Below are 16,287 nucleotides of genomic sequence, written 5' to 3'. Positions count from 1 at the left end.
AAGCTGCGGGGAGGAGCCCGGTTCCTGGGTCTGTGCCGCCGTTCCGCCACCCCATGGGCCAGCGCTTCGCTGGGTGGCTGTTTTCCCAGCCCCAGCCTGGGCTCTTGGGTCCGGGTTACGGAATACAATTTTTGAAATTGGGTCACCCCCGACAATCCAGAGCTAGTGAGGTGTCTCCCCTTCCCAGCTCGGAGGCAGCCCTCCTACGAGGATTTGGGGAGGGGAGAAGACGCCCTGGCTCCCACCCCAGGACGCTGGGGGCGGGTCCGGGCCAGGCCCTGCCCCCCTCCCCAAGGCCTCCGCCCCTGCCCTTCCAGCGCTGCGGGCGGGCGCCCAGGTAGCTCGGGAGCCCAAACCTGTCGGGCCGGTTTTGAGAGCCGCGGGGACACGGGCTGGTGAAGGATGCACGGCCTGCCCCGCGCTCCGTCCGCACCCCCGGCCGCCTGAGCCCCGTCCTGCCTGCCCCGCAGTCCCGCGGCCGACCCCATGACGCGCGTACCCGGCCTCCTGGCGCCCCTGCTTGGCCTGGGGCTGGGGCTGGGGCTGGGGCTGATCCTGAGCTCGCTGGGGGCAGGGGCCGCGGACTGCAGGTCCTTCGGCCGCGCAGAGCGCCTGGTGTTCGCCCCGGCGGCCAGGGTCCGTTGGCTGGCTCCTCGCGACCGCCCGCCGGGGCCCCTGAACCCCCTGTACGGCACCGTGCGCCGCTTCCTCTCCGTGGTGCAGTTCAACCCCTTCCCCGCCGGTGAGTGCGCCCCTCCCTCGGGCGGGCCTCGGAGGTAGTGGGTTCCCCCTCGACCGCGGGGCGCGCCTACCCCGTCAGCGGGCAGTTGGAGGGCAGGGTCCCCAGCCTTCCTTCCCAGAAGTCCCCGGGGGCCCACGGGCATCACCTGGAAATCTTGCTGCGTGACCTTGGGCAAGCCCTTTTTCCTCTCTGAGCCTCAGTCTCTCTGTCCTCAAATAGAAGAAATTACATTAGAAGTTCTCAAAGACCTGGCTAAGATTTTCTCTGGGTCTAGGGGTGCTAGGGGTTGGGAGGACAGGATGGGCTGTTAGGCCGGGCCCCTTCTCTGCTTTAACCAGGCTTCCGGCTTCTCCACCGCTGGGCCCACCTGTCGGGTTCTGGAGGAGGGGTCGGTCGGGCCTCCTCTCAGCCACTCCCACCTATGGCAGCCCTCCCTCCTCCGGAGGCCGGGGCAGGAATGCACAGGGCTTCTCCTAGGGTGCCATGGCGGTGGGAGGAGCCCTTCCAGAGAGCCCACCTTGGCCTGGCAGTGAGGGTGGACACAGGCGCAGGGCAGTTGCTGTCCTCAAACGCCCAGTTTGACTCTTTCCTTAGAGTTGGTAAAGACCTTGCTGAATGAGCCGTCCTCCGTGAAGGTGGATGAGGTGAGCCCTGGGGGGGGGGGGGGGGGGGGGGCGGAGAGCAGTGTCGGGTGAGCATGAGGGGCAGAAGTAGAAAGGCCTCCTCAGCTCAGGCCACCTTGCTGGGTGTCCCTCAGGGTGGGGGTCTCCGGCATCCCCTCCCCCCCTTCCATTCACGCTGTAATCCGCGGGCCTAATTTCCAACCGCAGCTCTGCCATTAACTGGTCCTGGGGTTTTGCAGTGAGCAAACCTGGACTTCAGTTTCCTCCTCTACGAGATGGTAAATAACAAGGACACCACGCACTTTGCATGGGTTGGAGGAGACGTGTGCAAAGTGCCCGCTGTGGGCACATCCCCTCGCCTTCTGGTTTCCCTGTGCAGTCAGACCGGAGGCCGTCGCGTTGGAAGGGTCGGGACAACCCCTCACCCCTGCCCCCTTGCCCAGGTGGTGCGATATGAGGCTGGCTACGTGGCATGTGCTGTGATCGCGGGCCTCTACCTCCTCCTGGTGCCCATCGCCGGGCTCTGTTTCTGTTGCTGCCGCCGGCGCTGTGGGGGCCGCGTGAAGACGGAGCACAAGGCCATGGCTTGTGAGCGAGGCACCCTCATGGCCTTCCTGCTGCTGACCACCCTCGTGCTACTGTGAGGGGCGCCCAGGCCAGGTGGGAGGTGTGGGCTGAGGCCCAAAGTGCTCGTGGGCATCCAGCAAGCCCCTGCCTCCCTCCCATCCTTGCAGCATTGGTGTGGTCTGTGCCTTTGTCACCAACCAGCGCATGCATGAGCAGATGGCCCCCGGGGTGGAGGCCGTGCCTGAGACTCTGCTCAGCCTCCGGGGCCTGGTCTCCGATGTCCCCCAGGTCAGTGCCCAGTAACCCCTCACCCCCATGAGCCTGCCTGAGCACCAGCCCCAGACGGGGCAGAGTAGAGTGGGACCTGCAAATTAGAAAGGGTGCCCCTTTCAACACGCGCCTGACTGCCCCCTGCTGGAGAGTTGTTATAATACATAAGTGTACCCAGGGCATCCTCAGGATAGCCACCCAGCTGTGTGGGGAGCCCGGGGAGGGCTAGGGAAGGGACAAGAGGGGGGCTGTCAGGTGACAGGGAAGAGCAGCCTCATGACCCTATGTTTGCCTAGGAGCTGCAGGCCGTGGCACAGCAGTTCTCCCTTCCCCAGAAGCGAGTCTTGGAGGAACTGGATGGTGAGGGTTATAGCTGGCTGACAGGCTGGCCAGCCTCTGGGTCCCCCTGCTCAGGCCTGCCTTGGGGGCCCTCTCACCCCTCATCCTGGGCTCCACCTGGGCACACCCTTGAAGAGACAGGGATTGGGCCCAGCTGGGGAGCACAGTAGTCACCGCGTGACAGGACCAAGAAGCCAGGACCTCCCCTGCAGAGCCCAGTGCAGGGCCTGGGGAGGCTGGCTGGATGGGTGAAGAGGGCCCCTCGGCTTCTGGGGGCCAGCCCTGCAGACAACCCTGTGCTCCCCAGGTGTCGGCAAGAGCATTGGGAGCACGATCTACACCCAGCTCAAGAGCACCGTGTATGAAGTGCTGACCTCAGTGAACAGCCTGGGCCAGGGTGAGTGGGCCCAGTGTCCTGGGTGGCTGCCTCTTGGGGGCAGGCCCCATCCTCACTCAGCCTTGGATTTCTCTCCCCGCCTCAGCAAGCCCGACCCCTGACTTTCTGATGGCTGTATCCTGGGATCCCTCCTGGCATCCCTGCCCACAACCTGGCTAAATGTGCCCCAGGGCAGTTTCCATTAAAACTGCGGAAGTTAATGACCCACATCCCTTTGGCTGGGGGGAGGGGGGAGATGTTCTGTGCCAATAACAGTGGAGACTGCTCAGTCCAGAGCGGTGTCTCTCAGCCCTGCAGCTCTCTATGGATCACCTCCAAGCCCTGAATGCCACCTTGGTGGAGCTGCGGGAGGGCCAGCGGGACCTGGAGCCAGCTGTCCGGGAGCGCCGGGAGCACCTCCTCACCCTGCTGCAGGAGCCTGGCTGCCAGGACTGCACAGAGGCCCAGAGCCGAGCCCGTGCCCTGGAGCTGGGAGCTGACTTTGACCAGGTGCAGGCCCAGGACAGGGCCGCTTGAAACGGGGGTGGGGGCGCTGCTCTGCCTGCTGCTCCAGGAATCCCTGGATGCTTCCTGAGGCAGACTCCTGATCCCTTTCCTCGGCGGCTCCTCCCCTCTCCAAGGATTGACGATGGTCATCCTGGCAATGGGGGCAAGAGCTTTCCTGGGCCACGCGCTGTACTGTGAGCTTCGTGTGTATTAGCTCCTTGAGTTCTCCCTGCCACCTGGGGAGGTGTTCCCCATTTGCACACAGGGACACTGAGGGTTCCTCCCATCCACCCTCAGGGACCCCCACCTCAGGCCTCTCTATGGACTTTGTCATACCACCACCACCCTATTTCAGGTGTCCCCAGTGGACGATGTCCTGCATCGGCTGAAGGGTGTCCCAGAGGCCAACTTCTCCAGCATGGTCCACGAGGTGAGTGCCTGCCCAGTCTACCTGACTTCCCCATCACCTGGGAGCTCACAAGTGAGGGATCTCGTTTTCCCCCTTTGGGGTGGGAACCCAGCTGAACCTAAGACTTGGGTCAAATCAGGGCCTTACCTCCTATATGGCTCCCTGGGCTGGAGGCTCATGATGCCGGTTCTCAAGTGCATGCTCTCTGATGGGGGAGGCTGGCCTGGAACTCAGAAGGAAGAGCTGGGCCCCTCAAGGTGGTGGTGGGGGGGGCTGGGGTGGCAAGGAAGAGAGGACAGAAGCTGAGCCCTGGAGGTACAACCTGTCATGCAGATGGGCTGTGGGGGAGGGTGCGGCATGAGTCAGCACCTGTGACCCAGGGCCTGGAAAATGCCAGAGTTGGGGAAAGGGTGAGTCACCTGTGCTGGGCGGCTGGCGCGGAAGTTCCCGGGAGGAAGAAGATGGGAGCTGAGGCTAGGAAGAGTAGGTTGGGGCTGGACTGTAGGGACCTAGGCCTGGCATGCATAGGATGGATGGAAGAGAAGAGCGGATGGCTGGGAGGCTGCCGCAGTCTCGGCAAGAGAGGTGGGGAGGGCAAGGCGGGGTCTTCCAGGAGCAATGTTTTGGGGAGCTGAGTCAGGCCGGGCTGAAGGAGGAGAGAAGAAGCCATTGACCAAGAGAACAAGGGGAAGCCTGTTTTCTCATTTCCTGAGCTGGGAGCACTAAGAGGGACGCCCCGCCTCTGGGCCTGGCGATGTCAAGGGTCCCTGAAGCTGGGACAGCAGGTGGGAAGTGGGAGGCACAGGTGCCTTTTGTTCTGGTAGGAGAACAGCACCTTCAACGCACTCCCGCTCCTGGCAGCTTTGCAGACGGCCAACGTGGTCAAAGGTGAGGCCCTGTCCAGGGGCCACCCCCACCAGAGACTTGCCGAGAGGAGGAGGGGGGCAGTGGGGGGAGGGTGGAAGGGGAAGGCTGTCCTCCGTCTGGGCCTGGTCAGAGAGTGGGCCCTCTCCGCGGGTCCCACATGTTCTTCCTGCCCCTCCCACAAGTCTCTGCTGCTTTGGGCAGAGCTGAAGAAGGTGATAGCCCAGAAGCCCGAAGGGCTGAGGACACTGGCCGAAGAGTTCCCAGGCTGGGAGGCAGCCTCTCGCTGGAGCCAGGCGCTGGAGGAGGTGGAACAGAGTAGCCGCCCCTACCTGAAGGAGGTGCAGAGATATGAGAAATACAGGTGCCTGGGAGTCCGTGGGGGTGGGGAAGGGATAGGCAGCCCAGCCTCTCAGCCACTGTGGGCCTGATTTTGAGCCCCCATCAACCCCTGGCTGCACTAAGCATCTGCCTCCATTTAAGCCAAGACCCCTTCCTTACTCCTCGGGCCTCTGTCTCCACCTTGGCTGTGTGCCCTTGGGATCTGAGCCTGGGGACCCCGTAGGAGCAGTGGGACCCCACCCAGCCCCTAGGTCCTATGCCAGCCCATCCTGGTGCCTCCCTTGTCAGTGACACCGCACCCTCTCTGCGGCAGGTGGATTTTGGGCTGCGTGTTGTGCTCTGCAGTCCTGCTTGTGGTGGTCTGTAATCTGTTGGGCCTCAACCTCGGCATCTGGGGGCTGGCTGCCAGGGAGGACCCTGGCCACTCGGAAGCCAAGGGCGAGGCTGGAGCCCGCTTCCTCATGATGTAAGAAGGGCTGGGGAGAGGGGAAGGGTCTTTCCCACTGGGCTGCCCAGATTCCTCTCATGCCCATGGACAGCTCCTAGTGTGGCTACAGAAGCAAGTCCTGGGGATCAAGAGGCTGAGCTCTACCTCTGCCTCTGGCACCGATTCACTGGATGACTCCGGGCAAATTATTCACCCACCTGGGCCTCCGTGTCCTCATCTGTATACAAGGGTGGACTAGAGCGGGAATGGCAAATAAGAAGCATTTCCCCCTTCCACACCAGTGGCAACTATAGTAACCAGCGGGCACCCTTTCCCACTGAGTCAAACGTAGCCTCAGAGTCCTTCTTAACCCAGTATCTAGGTAGTACTACCAATAGGTGGCACCCGAGGTAGAATCTGCCTGACCCAAGGGGCGAGTGGAGGCTGAAATGCAGCCTTTGTTCTATTCTCCAAGCCTCAAACCCTGGCTTGGGGCTGTGCCTGTCCCCCAGAGAAGCCCTACAGGGCAGCACTGGTCCTGTTCAACCCTTCTAAGTTGCGGCCCTTGCAGGTGGCTCTGTTGAGGGCTGAGCTCTGGAGCCAGTCTCCTCCATGTGCCTTAGTCTCAGGGGCGGGCAGTCCTGTCTCTTCCAGCGAAGCAGCTACCTTCTCCTCTAGGTTGCTAGGGCCAGCCAGGACACCCATGATGAGGGGAGTGAGGGGAAGGGGGAGGGGAACAGCCAGCAGTTCTGAGCTCTCCCCCCCTGGCCCAGGAGGCTGAGCCCTCAAAGGGCTCTGCCCTGGGGCCGACTCGCTGACCACGCTGGCCCCCGGATGTGGCGGGACAGAGGGTGTGGTCCAGTGCAGCTGGCCTCTCTCTCCCATCTCAACCCTGTCCCTCTGCCTTCCCCCAGGGGTGTGGGCTTCAGCTTCCTCCTTGCCGCACCCCTCATCCTCCTTGTTTTCGCCACCTTCCTGGTGGGCGGCAATGTGCAGACGCTGGTGTGCCGGAGCTGGGAGAGCAGAGAGCTCTACAAGGTGAGCCTGCCGTGTTCTGCAGCCCAGAGGGAGGTGGAGGGGGTTGAGGGCAGAGCAAGGGGTTAGAACGAAGTGGGAGCCAGAGGGGGAAAGGGGAGGGAGGGACAGGAGGATGGCTGGAGATGGCCAAGGAAAGGCAGGAAATGACAAGTGGAAAAGGGGTGAGAGAGAGCAAACCCGTGAGTCCCTGGAATAATGCCCAGGCCCCAGGGCAGGCATCCCAGGGGCTGCACCCAGACCCGAGTCTGTCTGTTCTCCTAATACTGAGTCTGCAAACTGGAAATCCTGGTTCTCCAGTGCTTCTAGTAGGTGAGCCAAGGTGCTGGCCCAGAGAAGTTTCCCTGCAAGGAGTTAACGGCCCAGGGGTGATTTGAGTTAGAGGCAGGTTTGGGCTGCAGTCACAGGGTCGTGGTCTCTTCTGTGCCAAGGTGGCATGGGACCAGGCTCTAGGGGAGCTGGGATGGCCTTGCCCTCAGCCTGTTTCAGGCCCATTCCTCTTTGCCCCTTTTCCAGTTTGCAGACACCCCAGGGAACTTGCCCCCATCCATGAACTTGTCTCAGCTTCTTGGCCTGAAGAAGAACATCAGCATCCTCCTGGCCTATCAGTGAGTGGGATGCTTAGGCTGGGGGACAGGGTGTGAGGAGCAGCTGAGGTGGGTGGTGTCAGCCCCCACCTGCTGTCCTTTTCTCTTGTCTTCGATGCCCATTACTTTTCCCCAGGCAGTGCAAGGAAGGGGCCGCGCTCTGGAGCGTCCTGCAGCTCAATGACTCCTATGACCTGGAGAAGCACCTGAATATCAGCCAGGTGAGGGAACCTCCTGGAGGGTTGTGGGGATTCTTTCCTGCAGAACCCCTTCCTCTGGCCTTGCCTCTGTGGTAGGTCCATCTTATTGAACTTGAGAAGTCTGCAGGAGCAATCGAGGTGCCTCAGGGACAGAGGCCCCAGGTGAAAGCTCAGAGCCTGACCCAGGGCGAGAGCCCAGGGAGGCTTCTAGGGTGTGTGGGTGGATGGATGAGGTCCTAGAGGCCATGACCGGCTCTGAGTGCTGTGCTCGGGGAAGAAGTGAACACAGCTGAGGTTGTAGTAGGAAAGGATAAGGAGAGTGAATGAGAGGGCTAAGGTGTGCGTGTCCTGGCTGAGGACAGGCATTGGTTGGGACACTGCAGTCAGTAGTGGGGTGGTTGAGAATGGGGTATGACAGTGAAAATGACAGTGATGAAGTTGGGTGTCCCTGGGGGAGGGCTCACCAGAGGCCCTTGGCCAGGCTCACACAGCCAGTAGGTGGGCAGGGTTTGAGCCCTGCCCTTCAAGCCTGTTCCGTTAACCACTGGACCTTGCCAGAGCTTGGTGTATAGAAACCATATCCATACTGGCAAGAGACAATTCTAGGACAGAGAGAAGGAATGGCTGCTTCACCGGAGGGGATGTATTTTGAGAATGTCGTTTTCCTAAGGGTGCACAGAAGCTGTAACATATTCCTTCCTTACCTCTGTCTGCACTTAAGTGAGGTGGGGAGAGCCGCCTGGACTCCCAAGGCCCCTGGGGAGCCTTTCCCAAGCATGTCCTGGGAAACCCCTGTGTCTCCCCCCTGCCTATCCCCCTGACCCACACTCCTACCATGCTAACTCCTGATTCCTCCTCCTCTCCAGAAACCCTTCCAACTCCCCTTAAATCCACCAGCCCTTCTCAACCCACAGCGTAGCATAGCCAAATGGTTCAGATTTCAGTTCCAACTCCGTGTCTGAAAGGGTAATCTTGCGTACTTGGCACACTGCCTTAGCTGCCTCCCCTTTCTGCATCCCTGGCAGACGAAAGGTCCACAGAGCAGCCACATCCCAATGTGAGGCCAGAGCTACTGCCCCATGGATGAAGGCTGGCCAGGGAGGACTGCAGCAGGGGACCCGGGCAGAAGGTGCCCCTGCTCTGCTAGCTGGACGTCATGGTTCTCAGGGGAGGTTCCAGCTCACAGAATAGTGTGGACGAGCTTCAGGTTCAAAGGGACTGGGCAGTCCTTCAGGGCCATGTGCAACACACCAAATGTGACCTTAAGAGCACTTGTCTTCAAAGGAGATAAGAACGAGCTGATGATGCAGAAATAAATATGACAAGGTGTGCTTTCCAGGGCACCAGGAGGGCTCTGCTCGCCTTCAAGCCTCTCCTGTGTACCTGTCTGTTATGCTATACCTGTCAGGTATACCCTTGTGCCTGAAACACTGCCATAGGACCCCCGCCTCTTCAAGGATTAGAGGGAAGCAGTGTGGCAGGATAGGGAGGGGTGAGCGGGGCTGGGTTCTGTTAGCTAACTTGCTATGAAATCTTGGGCAAGTGAATGTTCCTCTCTAGCCTCAGTTTCTCATCTGTTAAACATCGGGGCTGAATTTCATGCCCAGTCTCTTCTAGCAATGGTTGAAAAATGCCAAGAGTCCCCTTTTGTTTTTTAATGTTTATTTATTTTGAGAGAGAGAGAGAGAGAGCGCACACAAGCAAGCAGGGAAGGACCAGAGAGAGAGGGAGAGACAGAATCCCAAGCAGGCGCTACACCGTCAGGGTGAGCCTGACATGGGGCTTAAACTCACGAACTGTGAGCTGAAGTCAAGAGTCAGACACTTAACCGACTGAACCACCCAGGTGCCCTCAAGTGTCCCCTTAAACTGTGGTCTCTCTTGGAAATGTGATTGTGTTTCCCCACTCATTCACTCATTTGTACGCACTCAACAAACTTGTATTGTGCCTGCCACATGTGAGCCTCTGCTCTACACTGAGGGGCTGGTACAGAATGGGCAGACAGGTTGCCACTCTCCTGGAGCTGATGGCAATAAACAAGCCCACAAATAATTTCAGAACAACAGATACTTTGAAGACCTTAACAAGGGTGATGTGATAAAGTTGGGCCAGGGAAGCTATTTCATATTGGGTTGCCAGAGGGTCTGTGTTTCTGTCCGTGAGCCAGATAGTTGCAGAGGAGAGCTAGGTCTTGGTGGGGGTGGGTTGGAGTAGGGACAGGTGGGAAGCAGAGGCCTCCTGGGAGACTGTCTGGGGCTGGGAGTAGCCAAGGTGGGGGCCTTGGATATCTAGAAGGAGGGCCCTGAGAGCTTGGGGACCCCTCACCTAGGATAGCAACTCTGGGGTCCTGGTTCAGCAACTGGGCACACCCTCACCCTGTCCCCCACCCCCTCAGTATACCGCCAAGCTGCAGCAGGAGTTGCAGAACCTTAAAATAGACGTGAAGAATCTGGACCTGCTGAGCCCAGCCGCCCACCGGGACCTGGAAGCCCTGCAGAGCAGTGGGCTGGAGAACATCCACTATTCCACCTTCCTTGATCAGGTCAGCAGGAAGCACCTCAGTCCAGACCATGGAAGAACAGAGGGGCTTGCAGAGGAGCTGGGGTGGGGGGTGGTGTATTGTCTCATCACAGCCCTCCATGTTCCCTTCACCTCTCCACACGTCCCTGGGGCCTCTTCCTGTTGGGGGTGTCTGCACACCATGTGCCTCAAGCCTGTCCTGGAGCCACCATCTGGGCTGGGCCGGAAGGAACGTGCTCCCACCCAGCAGCGTGTGTCGCTGTTCATGGTCCTGAACCCACTGCTGTGGACAGTATGCAGGTGGGAGGAGGCCTCTTCGATGGGTTACACCAGAGGGCGCCTCATTTTTTCCCCTTCTATCCTAATGGGAAATGCCTGATTTATTTTACAGTTTCAGGTCAAACCCACTGTGACCAACGTGTCACAATAGATTCAGCTCATTTGGGGTACTTCTGAGTAGACTGTACCCCAGTACAGGGCTGGAGGAGCCATAGTGCATCCCCTCTTGGCTTCTCCTGTCTATCTCCAGATCCAGAAGCCTGTGGTGAACACCGACGTGGAGAAGCTGGCCCAGGAGCTGGAAGGACTGGCCCGGACCCAAGTGAGAAAGACCCGAGACCCCACTGGGCAGGCAGGAGTCAGACAGAGAGAGGCCTGGGAGGAGGGAGATTGTGGGAGGGCTTGGAGGGCATGAAGGCAAGGACAGGGGATTGAGGGCTCCCACCAGTGACCTTTGAGGCTCTGGATCCCCTGGCTGGGCTTAAGAGCTTGGCAGAGTCGGTTCTGACTCAAGCTACCTACCACCAATGGCTGTGTGGCCGTAGGCAGGTCATTCAGCATTTCCAGGCCTCGGTTTCTTCATCTGCGAAGTAGATTATCTTCCACCTCAGATCACATGGAGTAACTGCTCTGACATCACACAGTTGGGCAAGCGTTTCTCAGTGCACACCGCTCAGGGAATCTGCTGGGACAGGTGTGAGGACAATGCGACGGACCAGATATCACGATAGTTGCCCTCGAGGAGCTTACACGCTATTGGAAAAAAATAGCATTTTGTATTTATAAGTATTTAAAGCTTAAAGAGTTCTCTTCAAAACATAGACCCCACACCAACTCTGCATGATGGGTAGAGAAGGAGTATTCCTGTTTCAGCAGATGCCACTGCAGCTCAGACAACCTCTGTGGCTCTGACTTAGGAGCACCTAGTCAGCTAGGGGTGGACCTAGAACTTGAGCTTAGTGCCCCCAAACCTGGATCAGGCTCAGGAGCTTAAGGTGGCCTCGGTTTTCTGCCTGTCAGCCCAGCACTTTCCACATCTTCTCAGTATGTCTGGCTGAACAGTTGGGTAAAGCACGTGTTGGCGAAGGCTGGGCTGTCCCTGGCAGAGTGCCATTCCCATCCCTGTCTCCCCTCAGGGCAGTTCTGTGCTGGGGCAGCAGCTGCAAGAGGAAGCCCAAGGGCTCAAAAACCTCTATCAGGAGAAGGTCCTCCCCCAGCAGAGCCTTGTGGTAAGCTTGGAGGCCCAGGGAGCCTGGAACCTGGGGAAGAGGAGAGGCAGGGAGGGGTAAAAGAGGAAGGAAGGGCCGGGAACCCTCCTTTTCCACCCATCCCTTCCCTTAACCATCCCTGCTCTCTTCTCCACAGGCCAACCTCAACCTCACTGTCAGGGCCCTGGCATCCTCAGCCCCGAATCTCCAGGTGGCTGCTGGGGAGGGGGAGGGGGAGGGGGAGCAGGTGGGCAACAGAGGGAAAAAGGAAGTCAGGGCCTTGTTGGCTTGGGATGTCATCTGCTCTGCCCAGTCCCGCTGGAGGTCGAGGGTAGAGGGTGGGAAGAAATGGAGGTGGATGAGCGGATCCTTAAAGACCACCATCTTTAGCCTCTGTGTCCTTAGGGCCTAACACCCCCCCCTCCCCCCCCGTCAAGGTGAGTATGTGTGTTTTACACGTTGAATGAATGAATGGGTGAATGAATGCATAGCATCTCGCTAAACGAGCAGGGCATTAAGTTAAGCCTCTCTTCTCTTCAATCCCCCAGACAGAGACCTCTCGTGTCTTGGACAATGTCACTTACCTAAAAGGACAGCTGCCTACCTGGGCCACCAGTATCTTGAGGAATGTGAGTGGTAGATGGGCAGAGGCAGGGGGGCTGCTTCCTAGTCAGAGATGGGCTGAGGCACTCGGGCACACGGAGCTTCTTCTCCATCCCTGTCCCCTCACCGTGGCTCCCAGGAAAGCCAGCTCGGCCTGCCCTGTCCGGCATGGGGCGCGGGGTTGCTGGTTCCTGGAACACCTGCCAGTCCTGGACTCCTCTCTGTCCTGCAGGAAAGTGAGTGTTTCCTGACCCGAGAGATGGGTTACTTCTCCCAGTACGTGGCCTGGGTAAGAGAGGAGGTGAGTGGGGGCTCAAGCTCTCCTGGCCTCAAGCAGGTTCCCAGCACCACCGGCTCTTCACACTGTTACATCCCTCCTCTGCCCCGAGAGCCCCTCGGGGTGCCCTAGGCCTTCAGCATTGAGCCCAAACTCCCAGATCTGCACCCCTGCTTCCTGGCTGGGTTCTGTTCACTCAGCCTCTGCCACAGCCCCTCTCTGAGGCCTGAATGTGAGCTGGGCTGGCCCTGGCTCTCTAGAACATGCCCTCCACACCTTGTCACCATACCCTTCCTCATGCCAGTCCCTTTGTCCAGCTCTCCAAGTGCACCTCCTCCTGCAGGCCTGGGCTGACCACAGCCTCTGCAAGCTATCTGGCACCCACACTAGGCAGGTGGGGTCTTGTTCAACCCTGAGTATGTGTGTGTGTATGTGCACATGTATGCAGTGAGTGTGTGTGCGTGCACAGTGCCGGGCACACAGTAGGGGCTTAACAGAGGCTGGTGAATGGGACGGAAAAGATAAGAGTGGAGCAATGAGCCTATGTCAATGTGTCCTCATCTCTATGTCCCTGCATCCATGTGTCCATACAAACTGTGCAGTGGCTCCCTATGGGGTCCCTGGACCTAACTCTGTTCCTGTCAACCTCTTTCTCTGAATATGGGGTATATACCTGTGGGTCTGAGTGTCTCTGCATGTACCTGCCTCATGTTGACCCCACAGGTGACTCAGCACATTGCCACCTGCCAGCCTCTCTCCCGAGCCCTGGACAATGGCCGTGTGATCCTGTGTGACATGATTGCTGACCCCTGGGTGAGTGCCTCAAGCTCATCAGGGCTCATGGACGTGGAGGCCCCAATCGGAGGGGCGGCGTGAGCAGGGCACGAGGTGAAGCAGGACTCTTGCCTCCAGGCCTGCCCACCAGCCCTTCCCCTCAGCCCGCACCCCTCATGGAGTCAATGGGAGGACTAAGGGTACAGAGCAGGGTGGGAAGACTTTGCTGCCTAGCCACAGCAAGCTGACCTCACATCCTCTGTTCTAGAATGCCTTCTGGTTCTGCCTGGCATGGTGCACCTTCTTCCTGATCCCCAGCATCATCTTTGCCGTCAAGACCTCCAAATACTTTCGTCCCATTTGGAAACGCCTCAGGTGAGGAGGCTGCCAGGACTGAGGAGGGGACATCAGGGGTCCAGGAAGGCGTCCTTCTAGTTGCTGGGTTCTACCCCCCGGCACACCCCCTCCTGAGGCCTCCCAGGCTGAGGAGGCTCATGCCTAGCCCTGAAGAGTCACACCCTCTGAGGCACTCCAGGTCCAGAAAGTTCTTTCGTATGTCTGCCCACATCCTTCTTGTTGCAAACACATCTACCCAGCCGCTGCTTTTAGGAACTCTTCCTACTCCCTGGAGAGCTTCTGCAGCCGGAAAATCAGGGCTCTGGGCTTGTCCCTGCGTCAGGGCCAAGGGTCTGTGCCTGGGTGCTCACTCACTCTTTCTGCGACGTCACAGCTCCACCAGTTCTGAGGAGACTCAGCTCTTCCGCATCCCCCGGGTCACCTCCCTGAGGCTGTAGGACCCCAGTAGGTGAGTGCCAGGAGTGGGGGGAAGAAGGGAAAGGAAGGGTGTGGGACTCGGGGTCTCTAGGGCCCAGGAGGGAGGGAATGTTCTGGGACTTGACAGGGTCCGAGTGTTGGATCTGGCCCTGCCCCCCGCCCCCGCCTCACCCGTTTGGCTCTTAATCCATAACAGGGATGTTTGCTGGCTGTTCGGTGATGCCTGATGCCGCCTGCCTCCCTCCCCTTTGACTCGGACTGGACCAGAGGACACCGTTGCTCTTGCTCTGAGCCCAGACTGGCATCAGGCTTGGATTGTCCCTCAACTCCAGTTACCTGACCCCATTCTGCCTATTTCTTTCCCACCCCCTTGCTGCTCATGGACCCCTTTTTTCATTCTCAAATGTACACGTGACTTTTGGTGAGCTACAGGAGCCAACAGGTTCTTCCAGGTGTCGGTCCCTTACCCTCCTCGCTGCAATATATTAGCACCAGGGAGAGCCTGTTCTCCATCTATTGGAACCCCTTCCTCAGCCCCCGGGGTGAGACGACGAGGCCCCGCCCAACCCCATTCTGTCACCATCTGCCCCGCCCCCTGTCCACTCCTCTCTAAGCTCCTGCTCCTTTTCCTCATCTGACCCGCCCACCTGTCCCAGCTTCACTCTGCTCCAGCCCTTATGTCCTCTCCCCAGGGAAGCCCTTTTCCCCACTTTGTCCCCTCTCTACCTTATCCCGCTACCTTGCTGGTACCCAGGGACCCCCTCCTGCCCAACCAAACTAATCGGGTAAAGCCACCAAGTGGGCCAGGGGCCACCAGGGCTCTGCCTCACAGCTCTCGAGCCCTCCACTGCCCAGGGACCTGGACCCTCCACAGGTCCTGACCTGGATTTCTGGCCTCCAGTGGGGTGAAGGAGGTCTGTTTGAAGGCTGAGCCCCTTGCCTGTACCCTAGGTTGGAAATAGTGCTATTTGTCCTGCAGTTCCTTTCTGAGCACTGGTTTTCTAGGAAGGGACTTGGGACCCTAGAAAGTAGCCTCTTTGACAGTCCTCACCCAGCTTTCCCGGAAGAGATCTGGTGACCACAACGGGATTTTTCCCTGTGGCCCTTACTCCTTCTATCCAATGCATGTGGCCTAGGGTTATCCCTAGTCCATCCCTGTGCCCTCTCTGCATGCTGGATGCTGAGTTCTAGAAACAGGGAAAGGGAGGAGGGGAGAGAAGAGATGGACAAAACCTCGGATCCATGGAAGTGTTCTCACTTCCTAAGCCTTGGCCTTGGATCTTTAACACCAGCTTTCCCAGGCTACAGCCTGGTGTTTGGTGAGTTTTTTTGGAGAGGAGAAACCAAGGCCTCCTCTGACCATAGACATCCAGGATCACCCCAGCAATCAGCAGGTGGGGAGTGGGACCCACTCTGGGAGCAGGCAGACCTGGGCCCACATCCTGGCTTTAACGCTAGGTGGCCAGGACACCTTGAACATGTTATGTGTGTTCCCTAGACCTCAGCTTCTCCATTTGCAAAATGGAAAGAGTAGTCACAACCAGCTCCTAGAGCTGTGACATTGCATGGAAAGCCCTTAGCAGGAGTCTGCCACAAAACAAGTGCTCAAATGCTGCTTTGCTTTTTTTTTTTTTTTTTTTTTTTGCCATGACTGTTCTGGGCCAGGAGCCGAGCTGGGTCTTGGCAGGTACAAGGGAGGAGGGAGATGGGTCCCTGTTCAAAGGCGCAAAGCCCCTTAAGATTGTAGTCTGCTGAGTTTGGGAGGGTGTCTATGTTCAATTGCATCTTACAGAGCAGCAATGGATTGGCTACTAGAAAGTAGGACGGTGCATGCACAACGCGCTGTCATTATTGCAAGCACACTCCAGACAGGCATCCTTGAATGTAGCACAGTTGCTTCTCTTTGGCTTTTCCCCGAAGCTTCTTTGCCTTGTCTCTCATCCGTTGGCCTCTGCAGGGGAACCGTGGCACCCTGCATGTTAAGAATGAAGTTGATGGGATAAAAATAGAGGAGGATTAAAAATCATTTCTGGTTCTCCAGCAAAGCTCTCTACCTTGTCCTTTACATATGTGGGCATGCTGCACATAGTTATTTTAATAACTCCCTGATACGGATCCTCTTTGAGTCTATTTCTAGTGTCTGTTGTTTCCCTTGGTTCTTGTTAGTTTTGTCTGTCTCCTCACATACGTGGCGATTTTCAACTGAACGCCACACATTCTATCGGAAAACCTGTAGAAAGAATCTGAGGCATAGAATGAAGTTAGTCTACCTCCATGAGGATTACGTTTATATCTGGCGGACGGCTTGGGATTTAGCAAGCCACGGTTGTTTTAATCTACTTTCAGGACTGAGATGATTTGCAGTCCCTTGGGGTGCTGGTCTAGTTCCGGCTCATTTGTTTTCTGGGGGTGAATTCCCCTGGGGTCCCAACCCAAAGCATGAAAGATTTGCCAGGCACCTCCTCCTCTTGGTGGGCCTAGTTTTTACCTCCTTAGTCCCAGAGGCTAACAGCTCTGCTCAGCACTTTTGGAGTGTCTTCTGGGGTCAGTGGTCTTCCCAAGGA

The 16,287-nt window shown here is 58.2% G+C and overlaps 1 protein-coding gene across 1 annotated transcript; it reads left to right on the top strand.

Moving 5' to 3' along the window:
* Positions 1-342: 342 nt before the first annotated feature.
* PROM2 (prominin 2) lies at positions 343-15,772 on the top strand. Its single transcript, XM_040496667.1, has 24 exons — positions 343-742; positions 1,337-1,386; positions 1,809-2,005; positions 2,100-2,220; positions 2,499-2,562; positions 2,849-2,938; positions 3,228-3,427; positions 3,780-3,854; positions 4,658-4,721; positions 4,902-5,061; positions 5,353-5,505; positions 6,381-6,504; positions 7,018-7,109; positions 7,225-7,309; positions 9,684-9,830; positions 10,338-10,409; positions 11,224-11,316; positions 11,453-11,506; positions 11,844-11,924; positions 12,131-12,199; positions 12,899-12,988; positions 13,218-13,324; positions 13,680-13,754; positions 13,920-15,772. Exons 1-23 carry the CDS (start codon positions 487-489, stop codon positions 13,741-13,743), a joined length of 2,508 nt encoding a protein of 835 aa, XP_040352601.1. The 5' UTR covers positions 343-486; the 3' UTR covers positions 13,744-13,754; positions 13,920-15,772.
* The last annotated feature ends 515 nt before the right edge of the window (positions 15,773-16,287 follow it).

The sequence above is a fragment of the Herpailurus yagouaroundi genome, unplaced genomic scaffold (genome assembly GCF_014898765.1).
Source record: "Herpailurus yagouaroundi ecotype Mexico unplaced genomic scaffold, PumYag 188, whole genome shotgun sequence".
In the NCBI taxonomy this organism is placed as follows: Eukaryota; Metazoa; Chordata; class Mammalia; order Carnivora; family Felidae; genus Herpailurus; species Herpailurus yagouaroundi.
This window is presented reverse-complemented; position numbering and strand designations above follow the sequence as displayed.